The 22844-nt window shown below is 45.5% G+C and overlaps 1 protein-coding gene across 1 annotated transcript in view; it reads right to left on the reverse strand.

Moving 5' to 3' along the window:
- The window catches only part of SCO1 (synthesis of cytochrome C oxidase 1), a 130713-nt gene that overhangs the window by 15503 nt on the left and 92366 nt on the right, over positions 1 to 22844 (reverse strand). Inside the window, exons 5-6 of the mRNA XM_086930560.1 lie at positions 17803 to 17895; positions 17045 to 17160 (exon numbers count right to left, since the gene is read on the reverse strand). Of these exons, the coding sequence (XP_086786686.1) occupies positions 17045 to 17160; positions 17803 to 17895 (209 nt within the window). The remainder of the gene's footprint in view (positions 1 to 17044; positions 17161 to 17802; positions 17896 to 22844) is intronic.

Here is a 22844-nt window from a genome sequence, read left to right on the forward strand (position 1 = left end):
GTAGCTCTACAGATTTGCCACAGTCTGTCATCCGCTTGAGTCCATGCTGAAAAATAACTAAATGCTTAGCTGAACTGCGCTGAATCATGTTTGAGTGTGCAGTCCTTTAATTAGCCAGAGCAAGTTGCTGTCTACTGCAAGCTGCTGGAGTTTACAATATATTTTTTTCTATCTCTTCAAATTAAGTCAGTGCTAGAGACAATATAACAGTAGAAACAAGCCACTTATTTTGTTACAGCCATAGATGCTAAATGTGCAAGTTCATTATACTGTCATTAGTCCCCATTCTGCTCTAACACCTACCTAACTTCCTTTTTTAGATATTTTGGAAAATGTTCACACACTTTGTAAGACTCTTGGAATAACTGTGCTGTAATGAATTAACTGCTCTGTAATTTTTACAGACACACTTTGTTTTGTAATACTTTTTCACAAACCAATCATTAAAAAAAAGAAAAAGAATGTTGAGGGATTAGTAACCTCACACTACATTCTCAGTGAATTCTGGTTACAACGATCCACTTTTAATATGATGTAAAGTCCTTGTGGAAAGTAAAGCGACGGGAGGAGCACTGGCTTTTTAAAAAGAGTCAGCCATTTACAACTGGGCAATATGCTTTGGTATGACGAACATTAAAACTCCAAAAGTGCGGTGTCCAATGTTGCTCATGTCTTTACAAACTGCACAGAGAGGTACGGAATTCACCAAGGTAAAAACAAAGACATTCTAATTTTAAGCAATTGGGTCCCAAACTAGAAGTTAATTTGGAACCTTGGGTAGAAAACGCTGCCTAGAAAGTAACTGAATATTAAAGACTTGTCCTTATCTCAACATGTTCTACATACAGCAGCCTCTTACTTATTCCCTCCCTCCATGACTTGTGGCAGACTGCTCGGAGTAAACCAAAAGCTAACATTAAACAAGACCTCAGTACAAGGGGGAGTAAATAACAACTGTGGTATGAAATGGACTGGGTTCTTGAGGCCCATTTGCCTCTGGTCGACACCTTCCTCGTGGTGAGGGTCAGAGGCTTACAATGATTGGTCGTACAAGTTGTCAATAGAGACAGCAAACTTCCGCCTTCTAGGCCGCCAGCTATTCCTTCTAAATAAGAACATCTCCATGGATGACCACTTAATGAGCTGTCTAGCCCACAGTTAACACAAGGGGCCCTTGCTTGGCATCCATGCTACTGCATTGATGTTTTAGCAATGATAAAGGTACCGGCTGACGCAGACGTACGGAGGCAGGACACAGACTTTGTCTTCTGCGAGTGGCAGCGCCGTTGGGTGTTCGCCGTAAACTGCCTAACCGCAGCCTAAACTGCCTAACCGAGCCACAGAGACACACAGAGCAGGCTGGGCTGGCACTCAAATTATTCCGCGGCATCGCCCACTCCTCCACATTGAAACGGAAAACTAGCCGCATTGTTTGAATTGCTGCAGTGGAGGAGACGCGAGAGACGTCCAAGAGACCGGACCACAGCTACGAGACAGGCGGTATGGTCCAATCACATGGAGGAGGGGGAAGAGCAGTAAGCTGGCACTATTGCTCCTTTTTTTCTTGCCAGCGCTCTCCTCAAGCTCAAGCCCCAGCTTCCGCCCCAGGCTCCTCTTATTCTGTTAAACTTTGTTAAAACATACACTGGCAAAACTACCACATTGCCACTGGACTCTAGTGAGACTGAAAAACTGAAAGGTGAAAGGAGCACCTGCAAGACGGGCAGAGGAGGACTGGCTTCCTGAGAGCATAGGAGTCCTCCATTTGTTATGAACGTGAGAGCCTGAGCCTGACCCAGAGCATGAGAGTTGGTGACATCGGGTGTGACAGGCACATGCCACACTTCCTCCCACATGTGCGGAGGCGGTCGGCGTTATGCCAGCGCAGCTTGCGCTGCGGAGAGGTTTACTTCACTCTCCCCCCACTCCCCTATGCTCTCTATGCCACCATCTCATCGGGGTTGAGCCTGGCAGTATCAGCGGAGTGGTGATCTGATTTGGCTGGCTGACTTCTACAGGAGTGGATGAACTTCATTTGTGACAGATTAAAAGGTCGGAGGGAGAAGAAGAACAGGATTCGCCACATTCCAAGGTGTAAGCCTAAATGATTGAGATTTCCTATGGTACCTGAGGAGCCGGACATCTCAAACCCACCTCAAAGTATGAATGATTCCTGGTCTCCAGTCTCTGACGATGGGCAATATTTGGGGCGTTTGGAGATCCAGATTTGTAAAGCGCGAACAATCACCCGTAAGGGTGTCTAGGCGCTGGGGGCCGTCAGGAAGATTGAGCAAGCTATTGCCCAGAGTCACATGGTGCTGGGCTAACCTGCCGCCAGAACCAGGGATCGAACTGTGATCCCCAGATTTCAGCGTCAGTCGCCCAGGCCGCGGCGCCACACCTCTCCCCCTCCCATTTCTATGGTAGTTGACCCTTCATGGAAGGGATTAGGGGATTTGGAAGGGCAGCAAGACAGCTGGGTTCCCAAATTTAATGAGTGGAGAGTGGAAAACACCTGGGAGAATTTTAAAGTACATATTGATCTGGATATAGTGCACCGAGGAATTAGTAAAGACCATAACCCGGTGAACCTAACAGCACAAACCTATGCTGCTGTGCCAGATTTAGGTCAGGAAGTGCATAACGTCCTCTCCATCCTTTCTGACTGGGGTACTCTCCCAGTACGGATTGATCCCAGCCGAAGGATATTTCTGGAAGCATATCCCTTCCTTGCTTCTCACTCAAGGCAGATGTCAGTGTTGGGGTCCGATCTAAGGTCAATAAGTCATGTGCTGGACATAGGTCTGGGCATGCAACTTAAACTCTGATCTGTGCTTTCCTGTTTGATACTGAATCAGCTTTGTTCAAGAGAAGCTCACTGTTGCAGTTGATATCAGAAATAGATGGTTTAAGATTAGTAATAAGCAAAGATATTGAGCTGGTCTATCTAGATTTTAGTAGTGGTCCCCAAATACTAGAGTCACATTTAGTTCAGTGATAATTGCAATGCTAGTGTTGGCCAACGCCGATTATTTTAGAAAAAGAGGGATAGATCTGTTCCCATATGTGGACTCTTTGGTGGGCCGCTTGAATCCCACAGGAAAGACTGCCAGGAGTTAGGTAGTATGTTTCCCAAAACAAGAGGTGTCATGAATCCGAAAGATATTTAAATCTCGGTGGGTAGCTCCTCGGGAAAAAGAGAGATTAACATCACAGGACCGGAGGTTCTAAGAGCCAACAAACCCTTAGTGGATGGCCCAGTGGAGTTGGGTAGCTGGCTCGCTGAATGGCTTAAAAAAAACACAAAACTCCCTATGCTGCGGAGGTAGCCCAATAGGAAAAATCTTACCTTGGAACATAGCGGGTGTTGGAAATTCTAATCTTAAATTAAACTCCTTATTAGAACATGATCCTAAAATAATTTGTCACCAAGAAACATGGAGCTGTGTAGATTTCAATTGAGAACTTTTTGTATTTTGTTGTGCAGCAAAACCTTCAACTAAAGGTCATGCAAGTGGTGGCCTAGCTTTGTTACTCTGCTGCACTATAAATTGGAATCCTGTGGTTTTTCTCCATCCTTCCAAGTTTTGCATGGGTTTGAAACTTGGGTTGGGTAATAGTACTAGAGTTCTGCCTGCATCCTTTTTTCTGTAAATGTATACATTCCACCAGGGAGAGCAACTGATTCTCTGGTTGAATCTATCTTTTCCTTTGTGCACAAGACAAGTATCTCAGAAGAGTCCACTTTGATACGGATGGTGGGGGATTTTAACGCTAAAATCTCAAACTGTTCCTCTATGGCTTTTTCTAACCATGAGTTGGAGGAGGTATGGTCCATTCCAGAATCCTTGCTGCCAGGCCACATTAGATCAGATACACAGGACTTGTCTTTCCTGCATAATCTGAGAATGTGTGATTTCATGTTGTTGAATGGCAGATTCCCAGATGATTCTCCTGCCTCTTTCACCTTTCATGGTCCGCGTGGGCACTCACTGATTGACTATATGGTGGTATCCTATCAACTCTTTGGTGCATGTACGCTTTTCAAGGTACTACCTACAAACGTAAGCGATCATGGAGTTCTGTCAGTGGATGTCAACATGGAACTCGAGTTGCTGGACCTTTGGAATCGAAGGGATGATAGCGTTATATACAACAGTTCTAGTGGTCGAACTTTTTAGTCCAATAATAGTCTCCCATGTTTTAGGAGGATTGTCGAAAATTTGTATCCTGGCCCTAGCCAGGAAAATCCCATCTCCAGGTTCTAGAAGACATTGGCCCGAATTAGATTGCGCAGAAGCAAAAAGCAAGTTAGCAGCACTAATCCTTTAGTGGCCAAATCACGGGAGGTAAAGAAACTAAATTGCAAGATTAACACCCTAATAAAGGAGCAATTTAAGAACTCTTCAATGTCCAGACAAAGGGAAATTAATAGATTAAAACAGGCAAGAAAAAGAAAACCGGCATCGGAGTGCAGAGGGGTGGAAGATGCAAATTGGATAAAATTAAGAGAGGTTGCACAGTCCAGTGTTACAAGGAAATATTGGGCTTTAATACCTAAATTGTGTGATGGGAGAACCAAAGCAAACCCCATTTTGATATCTGTAGAATGGACCATATACATTTTTCAGTTATATGCACTAAATTCCTCGGCTGGGCAGCATACAGACTTTGTCTTTGACTCCCCTGTGGGGAGAGATTACGGCCCCCCTCGTGTAATGAAACAGAGGGTTTCAATAAAGGGGCAAGGTATTGCGATGGACCCTGATGATGTTTCAATTGCAATAGTTAAACAGGACCGCGCAGCATGGGCACAATTTCTGTCCTGGTATTTTCTCATTGTTATGCACATTGGATTATTCGGTCATCCTGGAAGGGAAGTATTGTGGTCCAATAATATAAATAAAGGACCAAAAAATTCCCCTGCTAGCTTTAAGCAGATCACATTATAGGATGCGACCGGAAAATTGTTTGCTAAGAGCATACGCCTTCCTCTTCAAGGATTCCCATGCACCTGCTTAGGATAATTATCGCTTTGCACTCCTCCACCTGGACCCAGGTCCTAATGGGAGGAACTTAGGGCCCGTCAAGTAAAATAGAGACCCACAAAGGGCTGAAGCAAGGGTGCCTACAGGCTCCTCTTCTCTTTTCTCTTTATATTAATGATCCTCCGAGAAGGGAGGTCTTTGCAAAGGGGACCCCCAAAACTAGAAAATATGAATTTAACCTCCCTGCTATATGCGGACGCCGCCATTTCATTAGACCTAACTCAGTCAGTCAAAACAAACTTTATTTGGTTTGTTACAACCATAAAAGTACAATTTGCATCTTATCTTACTAAACAGGAAAAGTAAAAGCAACAGAAAATACCTAGCACGGCGGTATCGATAAACATATTACATCTTAATATACATATACATAACTATCATTTTTAAAATCGAAATGGTATCACAATTAATTTAAAAAACACTTAATTCACATCTATACATCAACTTCTTAATCATACAGCACTATTTTAAACACTTGTTTCACATTATTTGATGTCAGGGACCTATATTATTAGATCTTACTCTGTGCAACTGAGGAATGCCTTAACTTTTTTCATATATTTCCCCAAGGCACAGGCTATGTCTAAGTTCTCCATTTCCATCAACAATTTTACGGCTTGCATCCTATTTGTAATACTGTAATTTTTAAAAATAGGACATAAAATGTCCTTCCGCAAATATAAAAACCACATACAATCTAATAAAATGTGTATAATATTACAGGTAGTGCCTAAAGTGCAAGTGCAGAACCCGTTACAACTTATCATTTGATTTCGGGCTCCATTATTCGCGTAACATGGGTTTATTCCAATTCTCATTTTTAGGACTTCTCGCCTTAAGTTATGACTTGGTAGCCGGTCTACATATGGGAAGTGCTGGTCAAGCTCCCAGGCAGATGTCATGTGGGCTACCGAGCTTTTTTGTGAGAGGTACTCCCGGTCATAAGTGCGGGACATCTCGGTGCCTTGGAGCCTTAGTTCTCTCTTACCTATTATTATATGATCTTGTAGCGGGCAGACCTTCAGATCGAGCACCCTGTATGCATTCCTTATTGATGTTCTAGCCTCTTTTGCCCAGGGTAGGTCGCTCTTTGTAATTTCCTCTTTGGCCCACTGAGAGATTTTGAGGAGCTCATCAGTTCCCAATCGCTGCCAGAATCGTACAAGGGCCATACAGGCGGTTATCGCCCATGAGGTAATTCCCAACTCAAGTCTGGCCGCCTGTACCATGGAAGATTTGGGCAGTCCAAATAGGCTTTTTAATATATTTCCCTCCTCTCTATCCCAAGAGGTCTTACAGCTTAAGTAAATAACTTCGGCTCCATACAAGAATTGAGGGGGCACCATTGCTTGATAGGCTTTCAGGGCCGGTCTGTCTGACATTTCTCCGTATGTATTGTTAAATCTTTTTAAACCTTTCACAGAGGCCAATGCCCTCATTTTTAGTGCTTGTACATGAGTATGCCATTTCAGGGTACCAGAGAACCACATTCCCAGATATCTATAGTCCGCTACCCTCTCGAGCAATACTGTGCCCAGGTACCAAGAGAACTTTGTTTTCTTCCTGCCAAAACAGACAATTTTTGTTTTCTCCATATTTACTACTAGTTTTTTGGTAGTACAGTATTCTTTGAATCGATTTAATTTTCTTTGGAGCCCAATTTCCGTCTGATCCATGATTACCAAATCATCTGCATAGAGAAGGCATGATATCTGGTTTCCTCCCAGTTTTGGGTTAGCCCCTCTAACCTCTCTCAACTTTTGAGGCAGGTCTGCTAAGAACAGGGAGAACAATAGGGGGGCAAGTACACAACCCTGCCTTAATCCGTTTCCAATTGGGATTCTCTTCGTCAATCCTCCCTCCTTATCCAGGATTATCTGTGCCCAATTTTCTGTATGCAGTTCTTGGATTAGTGCTAGCAGGTCACCCTGTATTTCATAACCAACCAATGATGACCACAGCTGATCCCGGTCCACCAGGTCGAAAGCTGCACGGAAATCCACGAAACAGGCGAATAATTTTCCCCCCTGATCGATCGACTTCCGTGCAATGGACCAAAGGGCAAAACAGTGGTCAACAGTTGAGTGGCCTTCTTTGAATCCTCCTTGTTCTGGCGGTACTATTTGTTTGTTGTCCACCCAGCCCTTTAGTATACCCAAAATTACTTTTGAAAACACCTTTTCGCCTATATCCAATAAGTTTATTAGCCGACTACAAACGCGACTTGCCGAGCTAGCAAGTTATTCAGAAGATTACTTCTTAAAAATAAATATTTCAAAAAGTAAAAGTATGTTTTTTAGATAAAGGGGATGCCAAGTTAGGAAAAATATGCACAGATCCTGGGGAATGATCATCAAGTAAGTGCTCCAGTAGCGATCATATTGACCAATGCAGAGGTAAAGCAATCTCTCAGGCTTCCGCAATTAGTTGACTTTAAATGCATTGTGGGAAAATACATTTTGCACATGTGTTATCAGTTTATAAAATTAGAATTCCTCCAGCGTTATGCCTGTGAAACAGTAGATGAACAGCAGTGGGATAATTTTGAGAAAGTAGAGGGGCGTATCTGGCGCCAAATGTGTAATCTGAATCGTGCAGCACCCATAGCGGGATTCCGCTCAAAATCGGGCTACTTTCCACTTATGTATTCTCTATGACTACGTGCTTAAGATGGAGTAATGCACTATTGAACAGTTCTGAAAACCCTTTATGGGTAGCAATGTATGAGGACATTTTTTACACCCTGAGGGGAAAATGTGTCCTCTTTAGGAATTACCAGAAAGCCGTAAATTTGTTTGACTTTGAAAATAGCTGTACAGGCACTCTTCCCAAACAAGTTTTGAAAACCAGAATTGTAAAAAACCATTTACAACGTATCACGTAAAAGATATATGGCACTGTGTGCAGCGCATCCCAATAATGACTGTATAGTGGGGAGTAGTATTTATAAAAAGACACAACCCTATGTTATATGGAATCTCCCCCATGGAGTGCGCAGAGCAATCTTGTTGCTTCTGCTGAATTTACTTCCGTTAAGAATTGTAACAGGAGCTTTGGAGGGTCTGCGTATGCAGTAAAGACTTAGGGCCATATGTAGGTAGCTTAATACCGGTCGGTAACGGCCAAAAATCGGTAAATTTGACGTTACTGACTGGTATTTAGCTTTTTCTAATGTAGGTGGCATGATTTTAGGATTCGGTAATTTACCGATTCGGTAATTTAAGGATTCAGTAAATTACTGATTCCTTAAAATACCAAATCAGTAAATTACCGAATCCTAAAATTCTATGTAGGGAGCACTCAAGTGAACGCATTTTTGATTTAAGGATTCGTTATTTAAATATCAAAAATCTTTAAAAAAGCAATTTTGTGCTTTTTTAAAAGTGCCATGTGGCAGACATACATGCCCTTAGGGCATGTATGTGTGCCACATGTGCACACATGCACGATTCAGGGGTGCAACAGGGTGTCAATGTGACACGCTGCCACCCTTGAATATGTTCCCCCTATTACCGATTTGGTATTTACAGAATTGATAATGGTGAATGGCTTCCCATTAATTCCTATGGGCCTCCAGGCCCATAGGAATGAATGGGAATTACCTACTCAGTAAAAACCGATTCTTAAATACCGAATATTACCAGTTCGGTAAAATGTACCGAATTTTTACCTACATACTATTTACCGATTCTTAAATACCGAATCGGTAAAATTCGGTATTTAAGAATCGGTAAATAGAGATTACCTACATATGTCCCTAGGTCACCTATGTGGCACTTGTGTGCATGACTTAAATCATGTCCTATTTGTCTGTCCACTACTACACCCTTCACGGCGTTGATTTCTTAGATCTTTCTTCTAAAGTATAATATTACCACTGCTGAGGAGGCCCCAAATTGTCATCTGACCCCTCCCCCTCTCAACCAGTCTGTTTTAAAATGTATAGCTTTGTAAAATAATTTATAAATATATTTTAGAGAAGGAACAGCTCTGCGCTTACGCTCTTATTTCCATGTTTGCTGTTATGAATAACGTTCCGTGCAATTTAATATCTATCAACCAAGATTTAGGTATTTATCATGTTCGAGCATTTGCACTTTTCTATGTCCCTTTATGCTGGTAGTTACTGCATACTGTATCCCGAATTTTAGTATTTTTTAATTCCTTCATAAGATCATTTTTAATCCTTGTATTATTACAAGCATATTTTTTGCATCCTCGCAAACGCAGAGTCGAAGTTTTCTAAAGATATAATGGTATAGTTTGCCTTGTTCAGCCCTTGCTAGCTTTGTACTTGCAAGGACTCCGAAATTGATTCTGTGCTCATATTGCTCCTCTTTGCAATTAACGCGCAACTATGAATTTTGCATTATTTTATGAAACTGAATTTCTGATGCATTGTGGTTTTATTACCTTTTTTTAAAAGTGTTATCAGATTTGATACATTGAATATATGTTTTCATGTGGAACACCTCGGAGCTCCAAATCATAATAAATAAAAATGAAATTGAAATTGCAATGACAAAGGACAGCCTGCAGATGTATTAACCCCACTCATGACGAGCTCAACTCGTCATGAGCCACAGTGGCCGTGTGCTCATGACTAGCTCAGCTCGTCAGGACCGTTGCACCGCGCCCACGCTGGGATAATTCCCCTGCTGTGCCCATATTTCCCCTGCCCATTGGAACGGGTGTGGTCGTGACGAGCTCAGCTCGTCATGAGCACACGGCCACCGTAGCTCATGACGAGCTGAGCTCGTACCGAGCACAGCGGGGGAATTAGCCCCGCAGGCAAGGGGTTAAATTCAGTCCCTGCCTTTCTCCTTGACATTTGGTCCAAGAAACATACCTAGGGGTAGTCTCTTTTGCAGGGCCAGTTTATCATGGTATCAATGTGCCACCTTCGTAACAACATTGCAGTGTGCAGACTACAAGCAATACCAAATGAAAATAATCTGCTCTTACTTCATGATGTAATTTTTTAAGTATTTTTTGTAGAACATATGTGTAAATTCTGCAAGAAAGTTCTTTCTCTCGAAAAACTCCAAACATCATTAGATATCGATTTTGAAAGAATCAATGCAAAAGCAGTGTTTTAAAGATCATAAATAACGTAGTTCAGGGTATCGTTGCTGCTGTAGTGAATGCACAGTCACTATGAGCGTTATTACAAAGTATACTCGCTACAATCGTAGCTCAAACAAGTTACTGTTGGTCATTAGAACTAGTGATTCTGCAATTCAGCCGAAGCAATCAACCGTGGGCCCCCACTGCACCCAGTACCTGAAGGAATTAACTAAAAAAGCTCAGGATGTAAATAGCAGCATAAACTGTGATACTTTCCAGAAATATTTCCTGGATAAAGTAGATGCCATTATGCTCGAAATAAAAAATATGGGGCATGGCCTCATCGAGCAACAGGCTATCCTAAACCAAGCTGCCAGCTGCTTAGCAACATTTCCCCCTATGGACTCACTAACCCTTGAATCGCTGATGAGGAAGACAAAATCAGGTTCCCCAGCAGATCCTTGCCCCCCTAGTATTTTCTGCTTGGCACGACCTATGTTAGAGGACCATATCCTAGCCACACTGAATAAATCCTTGAGCACCGGCAGGCTCCCCACTAGCTTCAAAGAAGCTTGTGTAAGACCGTTGCTAAAGAAAGTGGGGGCAGATCCCAACGCCTTAAAAAATTACAGACCCATATCCCAGCTGCCTTTCCTGTCCAAAGTTCTTGAGCAAGATGTGCTTAAATCTCTGTCTAGCTTCCTGGAGTCTAACCATCTACTCCATGAGAGGCAGGCAGGTTTCCGCGCACATCACAGCACCGAACTTGTCATGCTTTCGGTGCTGGATGAGCTCAGAAGGATGGCTGACAATAAGAGACCGAGCGCCCTGATTTTGTTAGACCTATCAGCGGCGTTCGATACTGTCAGCCATACCCTTCTACTGGACAGGCTGGCTGGGGTTGGGATTCAGGGCTCAGCTCTTCGGTGGCTGGAATCATTCTTATCTGGGAGAACCCAGAGAATCCAGATGGGAGATAGCATATCAGGAGTTGGAGGTCTGACCTGTGGTGTCCCCCAGGGCTCAGCGCTATCCCCACTCCTGTTTAACTTATATCTGCAGCCTCTGATTAACACACTAGCGGAGATGGGCTGTCGGGTGTTCAACTATGCCGACGACACACAGCTGCTGTTGGGCATAGATGACACCGTACAAGCCCAGTCACACGCCCAGAACATACTTAGATATACAGTTCACTGGATGGCTACTAACCAGCTAACAAGCATTAGAAATGCAATAGGTCTCGCAGCATTAGAGTTAGTGCTTTTAGAATTGTTTATGGGTTTTTTTGTAAATCTTTAGCATTTTTGTTCCCTGTAGCCAATGCTAAAGAATTAAAAAAAAAGCCATAAACATTTCTAAAAGCTCTAACTCAAATGCTCCGAGACCTATTGCACTGTGTGAGGGTGAGGGGTTGAGGGTGAGTGAGGGTGAGGGTGAGTGAGGGTGAGTGAGGGGTTGAGGGTGAGTGAGGGGTTGAGGGTGAGTGAGGGGTTGAGGGTGAGTGAGGGGTTGAGGGTGAGTGAGGGGTTGAGGGTGAGTGAGGGGTTGAGGGTGAGTGAGGGGTTGAGGGTGAGTGAGAGTGAGTGTGAGTTAGGGTGAGGGGTTGAGGGTGGGTGAGGGTGAGGGGTTGAGGGTGAGTGAGGGTTTGAGGGTTAGTGAGGGTGAGTGGGTGAGTGAGTGAGGGTGAGTGAGTGAGGGTGAGTGAGGGTGAGTGAGTGAGGGTGAGTGAGGGTGAGGGGTTGAGGGTGAGGGGTTGAGGGTGAGGGGTTGAGGGTGAGGGGTTGAGGGTGAGGGGTTGAGGGTGAGGGGTTGAGGGTGAGGGGTTGAGGGTGAGGGGTTGAGGGTGAGGGGTTGAGGGTGAGGGGTTGAGGGTGAGGGGTTGAGGGTGAGGGGTTGTGGGTGAGGGGTTGAGGGTGAGTGAGGGTGAGGGGTTGAGGGTGAGTGAGGGTGAGGGGTTGAGTGGGAGGGGTTGAGGGTGGGTGAGGGTGAGTGAGTGAGGGTGAGGGGTTGAGGGTGAGTGAGTGAGGGTGAGGGGTTGAGGGTGGGTGAGTGAGGGTGGGTGAGTGAGGGTGAGGGTTTGAGGGTGAGGGGTGTCCCCAAACAGAAAGTTCCAAACTTTGCCATTGGCATATTCTAAACCTCACTCTTAAACATTACATACCAACAGTCACTATGCAATGCTGAACAAACCCGGCAATTGGTGAAAACGGCCAACTTTCAAAATCTAGAAAAGTTAATGCCCTGTAACAATTTTGTAAAACCCCGGTCAAAATCGCCCAGAAAACAACCCTGAATAAAAAATAAAACTGACAACTAAATAGATTCCTACTTGCCTCCCTACTGGGTCCATAGACTGACACCAAAGGACATCATCAAGAATCAAGAGGATGTTGAGCGTCGTTCCCGATACTCTTTCAAAAAAAATTGCGAATAAACGTGACTAAGCACAGGTCTACGGCGCACGTAGCATGGTTAAATGACAGGTACGGGAACAACTGGTACTCTGAGTAGCACATGGGCAGGACTAAACTGCGTGTAAGCAGCACGCGTTGTGAAATTGATGGCAGGTTGGGGAATGATAGCTGCTACAGAGCAGACTAAAAGCGCGTGTAGGAGAACTAATAGTAGATAGGGCCATAAGTGAGGCTATGAAATACAGGCAGAAAAAAAACTTTGGGACACGTGCGTAGAGGAACAAAGGGAGGAGGTGGAAAGCTGATAGGGGGGAGGGGGGTGGTTGGTATTATGGCGGCGCTTGCATGCAATATACCTGTGAGGCATCGGTAGTGAATAAGTCCTCGGCGGTGGCTCGAACACACATCAGAGGGGGCTGTGATCTGTGGGGAAACAGGGGTTTAGGACATTGGGTCAGGTAGGCGTGATCACGGGAGGTGGGCGCTAGAGGCAGTGTACCTGATTGGTCTCTGTAGCCACTCGCAACAGGGTAGTAGGTAAGGACGTGGATCCGGCGGACAAAAATCGATGTCTTCTGTCCGGTTGAAAGTACGGTACATCCACGGGGGTACCGAAATGGCCGATACTGAATCTGAGGGGAGAGAGAGAGGTACTGGTCAAAGGACTGCGAGGCCAGCGCAAGTAGCCAAAGTAGCAGCCTTGATGATACACATACCTCTGGACGTGTATGGAGTGCTTCCGGGTCAGTCAGGAGCCTCGGGCGTAGTCAGGGAGACCAGAAATGTCTGGAAGGAAGTAGAGAGGGGGCGAGGCCAGGTGACGTGGAATCGTCCAATAGGTCTGGGGGAGGAGGTGGGGAAGGGGCGTGTCGCACAGAGGGGTTCGCACTGGTATGTATACACAGGGAGAGCGAAAACCCATAGGAGTCCGAAGGACAAAAAAATGCACTTGCAGGGAGGGGAGGAGGCGGCAATGTGGCAGGAGACTTTAGAAACCAACTCAGCCCTGTGCTTTACCGCAGTTCAACCTCAAATCCGAACAAGAAAGGGTGGAGGGGGCAGGGGAGGAGGGGTCCGGGGTGGAGGGAAGGGCCAGAGGGACTTGATGGGAGTGGTGGGGAGGAGGGGGAGGGTATAGAGAGAGAGAGGAGGAGAGACAGGACAGGGGGAAGCAGCAGAGACACGGCGGGTAAAATAAACAAATAACACGGCGGGCAGGGGAGGGGGCGGAGAGGGGAGAGGAGAAATGCGACACGGAGGGAAGGGGATGGGGCGGAGCGGGGAGGGGGCGGAGAGGTGCGACACGGCGTTAGACGGAAGGAAGAGAGGGGAGGGGGAGGAGAAAGAGAAATGCGACACGGCGGGAGGGGGCGGAGCGGGGGAGAGGGTGTGTGTGTGTTGTTAGGAGACGGACGTGCACGCGCACGCGCTTTTAAGGTCAATGCGCATGCGCATAAGCTCAATGCGCATGCGCATTGACCTTAAAAGTCACGGGCACTGCAAGGAATCGCCACGATTCCTTGCAGTGTGGATAAAGAGTGGATAACTCGCAATAGTCTCGCTTGCTCGATGCGCATGCGCATCGACAGGCGAGACCTAAAAATTAACCCGGAAAAAACAGAGGTGCTGATAGTACCATCCAAGTGTTCCTCTTGGAGTGACATGTTCTGGCCCCAGGAGTTGGGCCCAACTCCACAGCCAGTTACCACAGTCAAAAGTCTTGGCATTAAGTTAGACAGTGCTCTCTCGATGACCAACCAGGTTTCCACTGTGGTTGGTACCTGCACTGGTCTTTTAAGACAGCTGCGCAAACTAGTCCCTCTCCTCTCCGAGCCGATGCTTCGCACAGTGGTTTCTGCCACCATAGTGTCAAGACTCGACTATGGAAATGCGCTCTACTTAGGCCTGCCAAAGACGCTAATTAACAGACTTCAAGTAGTCCTAAATGATGCCGCCAGGCTCATTTTTAATCTCCCGAGGAGAGCGCATGCCTCCCCATTACTAAAGAGTCTACACTGGCTGCCAATCGGGCAGAGGTCCATCTTTAAAAGCCTCTGTATAGCCCATAAAGCCATCTATGGGCAGGCCCCGACCTACATTAAGGAACGGATTGAGATATATAGACCGGAAAGAAACCTCAGGTCTTCAGACGCCCAACTCCTTGTTTGCCCACGTTTCAAACTGGCTACAATGGGAGGGAGATCTTTCTCGGTCGTACTACCGAACCTATGGAACGCCCTGCCCGAGGCACTCCGTAAGGAGGGTAACCTGCTCTGTTTCAGGAAAGCCCTGAAAACCAACCTTTTCAGAACAGCATACAACTCAGCGTAATTCCTGTCCTTTCCTCTACCCTCTCGGTCCCTTGGTTGTTATGACATGTGGTATAAGCGCCCTGAGACCTGCAGGTGACTTGGCGCTATATAAACCCGCAATAACAAATAACAAAATAACAAAGATGCCAGCATCGTTCACGGGCAACTGGACTTGGCGTGGACACGGCGTCGCACTCAGGCCTCTCGGGCTGGTAGTTGACGCAGGTTCAACTGGCATCCCTCGGCAAGCACGCTTGGCTGAAAGAGCTGACTGAGGGATTCCCTTGGTACAGCGTTAATTCCGACACGCCCGCCAAGCTTAAGGGGCCGCACTAAGGGATTCCCTTGGTTCAGCATTAATTGCAGCACGCCCGCTCGGCTGAAGGGGCCACGCTGAGGGGAGTTCGCTCAATGCGGCGGTGGTTAAAGGAGAATAGCAGAGATGATAGTCTCATCTCTGAGGGAAAGGCAGTCACGAGCAGGAAGGGCTACCAAGCAGAAACTCCGCTAAGCCAAAACACAGCGCACCGAGCCCAGCGTGATAGTTCCCCACATGAGCTGTTTTGGCTCTCCCAAAATGGAGCAATTGTGTGTTGCAGAATGGCACAATGAGCCGGAAGTAAACAGATCATGATGTCTCTGATGTCCCTGAGACTTCGGGGAGAACAGGGAGCAATCCAGCAAGCCCTTGGAGTCTCTCGGGGACTTCGTCCTTGGTCCTCTTAGCAGGGCAGAGGTCAGCAGGCAGCAGGGCAGCTCAACAAAGCAGGGAAGCAGTTCCTTAGAACAGTCAGGCACAGAGGAGTGGCAATCCTTCAGCACAGCAGCCTTTACCCCAGCAGAGTTTCTTCCAGGTCCAGTTGTACACAGATTTGATAGGGCCAGAGGCCTGATACTTATACCCAAAAGTGCCTTTGATGTAGGGGGTGAGTTGAAAGGAACTCTCTGAAGTGCACAAGGATCCTTTTCAGCTGTGAATTGAAGACAGGCTGCAGGAACACTGACCAAAGTTAAGAGCAGTGAAATGTCCACTTTCTAGAAGTGGCATTTCTAGAATGTTATGTTACATCCAACTTTACCACTAAAGAGGATTTATCATCAGCATTTCAAAGATATTAAACATGAAGTAGCAACTATTTTCCAATCAGTTATTACAGCTTAAAGGTATCTTAAGAAATCTTCAATGCTAGCCTAGGGAAAGAGTAGGCCTCACTGCAGTGAGAAACTAATTTAGCGGTTTTTCACGATCAGGATATGTTAAACTTAAACGTACTTATATGTAATAAAAGTGTCGTTTTAAGGATTGGCAAGTGGTTTTAAATGCCAGGTCTAAGTGGTAGTAAACTGTGCATACAGGCCTTGCAATGGCAGGCCTGAGACAGGTTTGAAAGGCTACTTGTGTGGGTGGCACAACCAATGCTGCAGGCCTACTAGTAGCATTTAGAGTACAGGTCCTGGGTACATGGGGTACCACTTTACAGGGAGTTAAAGGTAAACTAATTATGCTAATCAGGTATACACCAATGATACCATGTTTAGGGGAGAAGTACATGCACTTTAGCACTGGTTAGCAGTGGTGAAGTGTTCAGAGTCCTAAAGACAGCAAAAAGATACAGCAAAAAGCAGGAGGCATAAGGCAAAACTACGGTGGAGACCGTCCTAATGATGACAGGTGTAACACCCACATTCCAAGCTCCCTACTCTTCAGGGGTCAACATCACCTCTACATTAGCATTCCAACTTCACCTCACTGGAGCTCATCACAGGCAGGTTAAAAAATCTTTAGCAAAACAACACTCACACAGAATTCTGTCACACAAAAGATACAAAACAAAGATTACAGAGCACTGTAAGAGATAGAACCCCCGAATTGGAAGCAGTACACAACCACAGACATCTGTTCCAACCAGAAGAACCGTTTTAAATGTAGTGAACCAGCATTACCACTTGCTGTGCCATTTGCTCTTCTGTGAATACTAAGATTCTTTCTCTCACAGATGTTACACTTGTGAAGGAGCTTCCAAATGCTTACACATTTTTTTTTTTTTTTTTAAATTTTTATTTTGCACTGGTGACACAAAGAACCAAAACGTTTGTCATTCAAGGTAACTTCCTGTTGCCTTACTGAAAATGCCCAATGGTTGTAAACATTAATTTGTTAATATAAGAGAAGGAAAGATGCAACAATGGATTCACTCACTATGTAGTCGTTGTCCTCATCCTTGGGCCCAGGGCTGTAATAGACTCTGAAAGCTTTGGAAACCTGTTCAATTTGTTCTGATGAACCAGTCAATCCAATCAGTTTTGGAGAAAATTCTAAAATATAAAGTATAAAACGGACTACATAGGAATACGTGACGGCAACGGAGATCGTAGTTATCAGTAATTATAGAAATGTCAAGCCATTAAAGCACCTGTTGATCTAGGAATCTTTAAGGGCACAGCAAATATTTACTGACTCTATTATTTCAATTTTTTCCATAATTTGGAACTTAATTTAATTAACATCAAAACATATATTTCTCAAAGTTGAAGAACACTGTACAATAAATAGTAAAGAACTCTTCAGCAATCTACACAATTGCAGGATGGCAAATGTGGAATTCCTACTTACGTGGTTGACAGCTGCTTTGTCAACTGATTTTATTAGGTTCAAACACCTAATTCACTGCCGCTATCCATTTGTGTACAAGTGTATTAGGCTCAATAAACTAATATGAATAAAATGTAAAAAAAAAAAAACAAGTAAGCTCGAACCAGCTATAAAACTGTTTTAAACCCCCCAAAAAAACATTTGAACAGAAATCGATGAATAATTACAAAACCCACCCCAAACGTGTCTTAAATACACTCTGCACAATATGAACACGCAAGAGTGGTCCCATTGATATGCATAATATTGTTTTTCCACCTGTGAAGGCCAATCTAATTACAATACACAGGTCATAAAACACTTACCTTTGATATACTTGGCAATAGCTTCGGGACTGTCCCGCTCAGGGTCAATAGTGATAAATAACGGGATCAGGTTTGGCAAAGTGGGAATATCATCTGAAATTTTAACATAAAAAAATAAAAGTCATTAGAATAGAATAGACATTTTACACACCAATGTGTGAAACAGCCTAGTCAAATTAACCTGCAGGATGAGGCAGAGGTGATGGAAATAAGGTGTGGGAACTGTTAACGCACCACAACATAACCTCTGACAATTTAAGCTAGAGCAGCGTTTCTTAACCTTTGACTTCTATGGGCCCCCACTTAATCATTTCTGGAACCAATGGACCCCCACTGAATCATTACTGGAGTCCTGGGATCACCCACAGAGTCATTAATGGAAGCCCGGGAAACTGGCCTAGCATTTTCTTTTTTTTTATTCAAACCCAGAACATTACAATGTATCCTTATGCATAAATACTATCTGTTCTACATTTCAATTCTCCAAACTACAATTTACAATAATTAACATTGTTAAGAACAGTTGAGTAAATACATTTGATGTGATTTTTACAATACAGTTCGCTGACATTGACCCATTCCTTATCCTAAACAATTACCACTCTTTTTTAGGTCCTCCACTCATTCTTGTTAAGGGTGAGTATTTTACCTTTATTAAACATCAATTGTACTTTTATAGCTATTAGCCTAATTGGTCTGCTAATTGGTTCATCTTATCTTTCCAATCTATGATAGGGGACCAGATCTTTTTTACCTAGCCTCTTAGCACGTCTGCCCTTACATTCATAGAGAGGCATCTCCTGCGTATATACAGAAACAGCAATGCTAACCATACCTGAAAAGAGAGGGTGGAGGGGGCTCCACACCCTTCCACCTAGCTGCAATTAGTATCCTTGCAACAGCTACCGAAACAAATATAAAATAAATCTGTGTTGAGTGAATACTGTTATCATACCCCAGAATCATAAGTGTTGGGCTCATTTTCATCCTGATCCCGAATATTCCTTCCCAAAATAGTTCTATCCAATTTTTCAGGGGCATGAGCCTAACACATTCATAAAACGTATGGATCAGGGTAGCTGGGCCTTCCAAACATCTAGGGCACTAGTCATCTATTCTTTTTCCCCATTCAAAGAGTTTAGCCGGTGCGTAATATAAATTAAAAACTGTTTTAAAATGCTGCGCTTTCAAACTTGCTGATAAAAATATGTTTGCAGATAGTGCCAGTGAATTATCTATATCGACATCCGGGTCGCTAAGCTTCCCAGCCCAGCTTACCTCCGTTGTTTCGAGGTCATTCGGGAGTTTTTCTGAGATACCACTGTAAATATGTTTAATTTTACTATCACCACCAATGATTGCCTCCATCAAAGGTATATTATCCGTACTTATACCGTCCCCGATTTTATTCAGAAACTCTTTAATTTGTACGTATTTAAAATACTGAGTATCCGGGATGCCATACCTTTGAAGTAGAGTGGTAAAAGGAAGTAGTTGACCTGAGTATAATATATTCCCGACTGTTGTAAAGCCATGGCGCTCCCATTGTCTGTCCATTACATCATAGAACTGCAGGGGAAACAGAAGAGCGCCACAGAGGAGTGTACTTGCTATATTTGGGGAAGTTCAGAACCTTACATATTTTGCTCCAAATCTTCTATGCACAGTGTACAAACTTAAAACTTACTTTTTTGTAATAGCTTAACTCTAGTTGTCGAAAGAGGAGTCCACCAGCCTTTTTCCGCAGAACGAGTTCATTTATTGTTGGGAGGTTGCTATACCCCTGTTAAATAAGTTACTTACCTTCGGTCACGATATATCTGTAAGAAACATTAGTTAGTGCCAGATTCCTTACCTTAGAATTACCCCCGGGTGTCAGACTGGATCCGGAAAGTTTTCGTCAGCAGTGCCCCTGCGCGTCGGTAGGTGTCGTCGTACAGCTCTGCATATGTCGCTGGCGTCGTAGTCGCTGAGATGATGTTGCTGGAGCTACTTAAACGCACCCACGCGCGCTGACATCAGTTCTGTACACGACATTCCATGCCCGGAACGCAGAGCCATGCAAGATACTGACCACTGGTCCATTTGAAACAAGGCCCTGAAAGGGATGAACTTAACCCTAGAAATCAGTTCGCAGAATGGGTGGGTGGTGAGGAATCTATCACTAACTAATGTTTTGAACAGATATATCGTTACCAAAAGGTAAGTAAATTGCTCATCTGAAAGAAACAAGTTAGTGATAGATTCCTTACCTTAGAATAGATACCCCAGCAATACCAACCCCGGTGGTGGGTCTGCAAACAAAGATCACACCAGAAAGTCAGGGAGAACAGAACGGCCAAAGAAGCCGTTTCTCCGGACTTCACTGTCAAGGCAATAATGCTTAGTGAAAGTGTGCAGCGAGGCCCACGTGGCTGCCTAACAGATGTCTTGCAGGGGGACACAGCATTCCAATGCAGTAGTAGCTGCTGTCGCCCTGGTAGAATGGGCGCACAACCCAGTCGGAAGTTCCTTTTTAGCCAGAGAATAACAGGCCTTGATACACAAGACGACCCAGCGGGAGATAGTCCTCTTGTGTACAGCCCGGCCTTTCTTGGCACCCACGTAGCCAACAAAGAGCTGGTCATCCACCCAGAACTGTTGTGTGAGATTCAGGTAAAATGAGAGCGCACGTTTTGGGTCCAGAAGGTGGAGCCTCTCTTCCTCTCTGGAAGGGTTCGGAGGCGGAAACAAAGTGGGCAAGGTGATAGTTTTCCCGATGTGGAAGGCAGTGACAACCTTTGGCAAGAAGGAAGGACGAGTGGGAAGCACAACCTTGTCCGGATGTACCGACAGAAAAGGAGGCTTACAGGAAAGAGGAGAAGTGGAGAAGCGTGGCTCAGTGGTTAGAGGCGGCAGACCCAGAAGCTGAGATCGGCCGTGGACCAGGGTTCGATTCCCCGCCTCGGCGGGTCTCGGGCTCAAAAATTCCACGGAGTCGACAATTCTCACTCTGGTGCCTACTCGACTCACGGGGTCACACTCTGCGACTCTGGGCAATAGCTTGCTTAATCTCCACTACGGCCCCTCGCGGCGGGATGCCTGGCTTTCACCTTGTGGATACCCGGCAGGGGTATCTCACAGGGGAATACCAGGACGGGTTCCCTAAGCAAGCGCCTTGAGGCCCCTGGGTTAAAGTGCGCTATATAAATCGAAACACATTTACATTTACATTTACAAAGAGCCTGGAGCTCACTCACGCGCTTACCGGAGATGATGGCAACCAGGAAAGCAGTCTTCAAAGTCAATAAACGAAGAGGACAGTTGTGAAGCGGCTCAAAGTGAGCACACATCAAATAGGTAAGAACCAGATTCAAGTCCCACTGCGGCATCACAAACGGAATAGGAGGGAAAAGGTGAGTAATGCCTTTGAGAAATCTATTCACAACAGGGGACTTGAAAAGAGAGCGCTGATCAAGGAGCCTGAGCAAGGCCGAAATTGCAAAAAGATAGCCCTTATAGCGCCCAGAGCAGAACCCTGCTGGGCTAGAGAAAGAAGGAACAAAAGGACTTCTGAAAGAGGGGCAGAAAGGGGATCCACAGCCTTTTCTGTGCACCATGCCACTAATTTGTTCCACCTGCAGGCATATACCGATTTAGTGGAGGGATGCCTTGCTGCCAGAATGATATCACAGACTTCAGGAGGCAAGTCAAAAGGAATCAACTGTTGCCGCTCAATCTCCACACATGTAGGTGGAGGCTGGACAGGTTCGGGTGGCGGACCATTTCCTGCTGCTGAGACAAAGGATCCTCCTGAAGACGAAGTCTGATTGGAGGATAGATGCTCATACTGAGTAGCTCAGGATACCAAACTCTTCGAGCACAGTCCGGGGCCACAAGAATGACTTGGGCTCGGTTGTGTCTGATCATCTTCAGGTAGAAGTGGTATAGGCGTACAAGAGACCACAGCTCCACTCGTGACGAAAAGCGTAGCTGAGCCGGATTTGATGATGTTGCGCGTTCTCTTCGGTGGCGAATCGATCTAACAAAGGCTCTCCCCACTGTTAAAAGAGCCCTTGCGCCACTTCCAAATTAAGACGCCATTCGTGATCCATCAGGCACCAGCAGTTGAGTTTGTCCGCCCTGGTGTTCAAAGAACCTGCCAAGTGTTGAACTATCAAGGAAATGCCTTAACGTTACAGCCATGTCCAGAGACGCAGTGCCTCCTGACATAGGGTCCAAGACCCATCACTGCCTGGCTTGTTGCAATACCACATGCCGGTGATGTTGTCTGTGAACACCTGCACTACTCCCCCTTTGACAGAGGGAACAAATGCTTTCAGTGTAAGTAGGATCACCCGGAGCTCCAGAAGATTGGTATGGAGCCTTGACTCCGCTGGAGACCAGAGGCCTCTGATCTTCACCTCTCCCATGTGGCCGCCCAATCCCAGGAGAGACGCATCCGTCACCACAGTGTGCTCCAGTTGGGGAAGGGAGAGGGATCTGCCGCTGACCCAACGTTGGTTCGTGAGCCACCACTGCAATTGTTGCGCAGTGCCCTCCGAGATCTGGACGTACTCGGACAGGTCCCCTTAATGCTGCGCCCACTGGAAATTCAGGTCCCACTGCAGAGCCCGCATATGCCATCTGGCATGATTGGTCAGCAGGATGCAGGAGGCCATGAGGCCCAGCAGCATCAAGGTCATCCTGACCGAAACCCACAACAAGGGTCGACAGATCGGAATCATAGCCCGAATGTCCTGGACTCGCTGTTCGGGAGGAAAACCCAAAACTGCGCCGTGTCCAGAACTGCTGCGATGAAAAGGAGCTTCTGAGAGGGAATCAGGCGTGACTTCAGCACGTTGATGGAGAACCCCAGCAAATGCAGGAGGTCAGCTGTAGTCTGGAGGTGGGAGACGACTGCCTGGGGCGAGCCCGCCTTCAACAGCCAGTCGCCAAGATAGGGGAAGACTGAAACCCCTGATCTGCGCAGATGAGCTGCGACCACCGCCATCACCTTCGTGAACACCTGAGCGGTGCTGGTAAGGCCAAAAGGGAGCACG

This window comes from Lissotriton vulgaris, chromosome 7, assembly GCF_964263255.1.
Source record: "Lissotriton vulgaris chromosome 7, aLisVul1.2, whole genome shotgun sequence".
Taxonomy (NCBI): domain Eukaryota; kingdom Metazoa; phylum Chordata; class Amphibia; order Caudata; family Salamandridae; genus Lissotriton; species Lissotriton vulgaris.